The sequence below is a fragment of the Dama dama genome, chromosome 31 (assembly GCF_033118175.1).
Source record: "Dama dama isolate Ldn47 chromosome 31, ASM3311817v1, whole genome shotgun sequence".
Lineage (NCBI taxonomy): Eukaryota > Metazoa > Chordata > Mammalia > Artiodactyla > Cervidae > Dama > Dama dama.
The window spans coordinates 13,086,300-13,087,508 of NC_083711.1; the positions used below are offsets into that span (position 1 = coordinate 13,086,300).

Genomic DNA, 1,209 nt, shown 5'->3' on the forward strand with positions numbered 1-1,209 from the left:
TGCTGACCAGGGGTCAAACTCGTGCCCCCTGCAGTGGACTCAAGCATGGAGTCTTGAACACTGGGCCAGAGAACTCCCCCAAACATTTTTTTTTTAATGTACCCATGATGTCACAAGAAATTGGACATGCAGTAGTCCCTCTTACACTTCCTTCCCAACCCTTCTCATCAAGGCTGGGAACATGGTACAAATTCCAAATTTCATTTGAAGTTTAATATTTCACTGTAATTTTTTGCCATCACTCCAAAAATATAACCATTTTGCTCCAATATAAAGTCATATTTTTTTTTCATGTTTCCAACGAGCATTTATTATTAGTTAAACCATGATTCAGGATCCCAGGGTGGGGATCACCATGTACCTAGGTCCCCCTTCACCACCCTGGGGAGAAGGACGGAGGACAGGAGGTGGGATGGAGCCAGTTCAGATCTTCCCAGGAAACGTGCCTTCTGCCTGGCGGTCGTCCCAAGCTGACACCCAGGATATGGGGCAGAGGGACTTGTACACACGCCAGTACCATTCGCACACGGAGACATCACCCCCTTTAGCGGTCATTGCCTTCTCACAGCGGTGGAAGTCCAGGTAGTTCTGCCAGCAGTTCCTGGTCTGGTTCTGGTTGGGGAAGCGGCTATCAAAAGGAGCAGTCTGGTAGTTCTTGATTTTGGTCTTGATGTCTTCTGCCATAGTGCTGACTCCTAAAGATGCCCCTGAAGTCGCTGGAAGCTCCTAAAGTCATATTTTTATCACTGATGTTTGAGCACTATTGATAATCCAAAGTTATGTGACATATTTATTTTGTGTTAATCTGTTCTTACTAACATATTCATAAGTATGTGTACTTCCATTTAATAAGCACTATTCAGTGGTGTGGGGGTCTTGTATTTTCTTGTGTGATCTCAATATCCTTTTTGGGAATAAAATAATTTCACCTTGGAAATGTTTTCAAAGTGTTTCAAAAGACTTTTTTTTCATATCACACATTTCTTTTGAAAAACACTTTCATAATGTAGAAATGTCATATTTACTTTGAAGGGACAAGTTAAGTGTGTGTGTTAGTCAAAAGTCTGTGAAATAGCATGATTCTGACCACCTGACCTGCCTCTTGAGAAACCTGTATGGAGGTCAGGAAACAACAGTTAGAACTGGACATGGAACAACAGACTGGTTCCAAATAGGAAAAGGAGTACGTCAAGGCTGTATATTGTCACC

At 42.4% G+C, this 1,209-nt stretch overlaps 1 protein-coding gene across 1 annotated transcript; it reads right to left on the reverse strand.

Annotated features, from left to right (window-relative positions):
- Positions 1–287: 287 nt before the first annotated feature.
- LOC133049998 (cytochrome c oxidase subunit 6B1-like) lies at positions 288–720 on the reverse strand. Its single transcript, XM_061134085.1, has one exon. It carries the CDS (start codon positions 682–684, stop codon positions 424–426), a length of 261 nt encoding a protein of 86 aa, XP_060990068.1. The 5' UTR covers positions 685–720; the 3' UTR covers positions 288–423.
- Positions 721–1,209: the final 489 nt, after the last annotated feature.

Coding starts and splice junctions, on each gene's coding strand:
- LOC133049998 (XM_061134085.1), bottom strand. CDS start 684: ATGGCAGAAGACATCAAGACCAAAATCAAGAACTACCAGACTGCTCCT.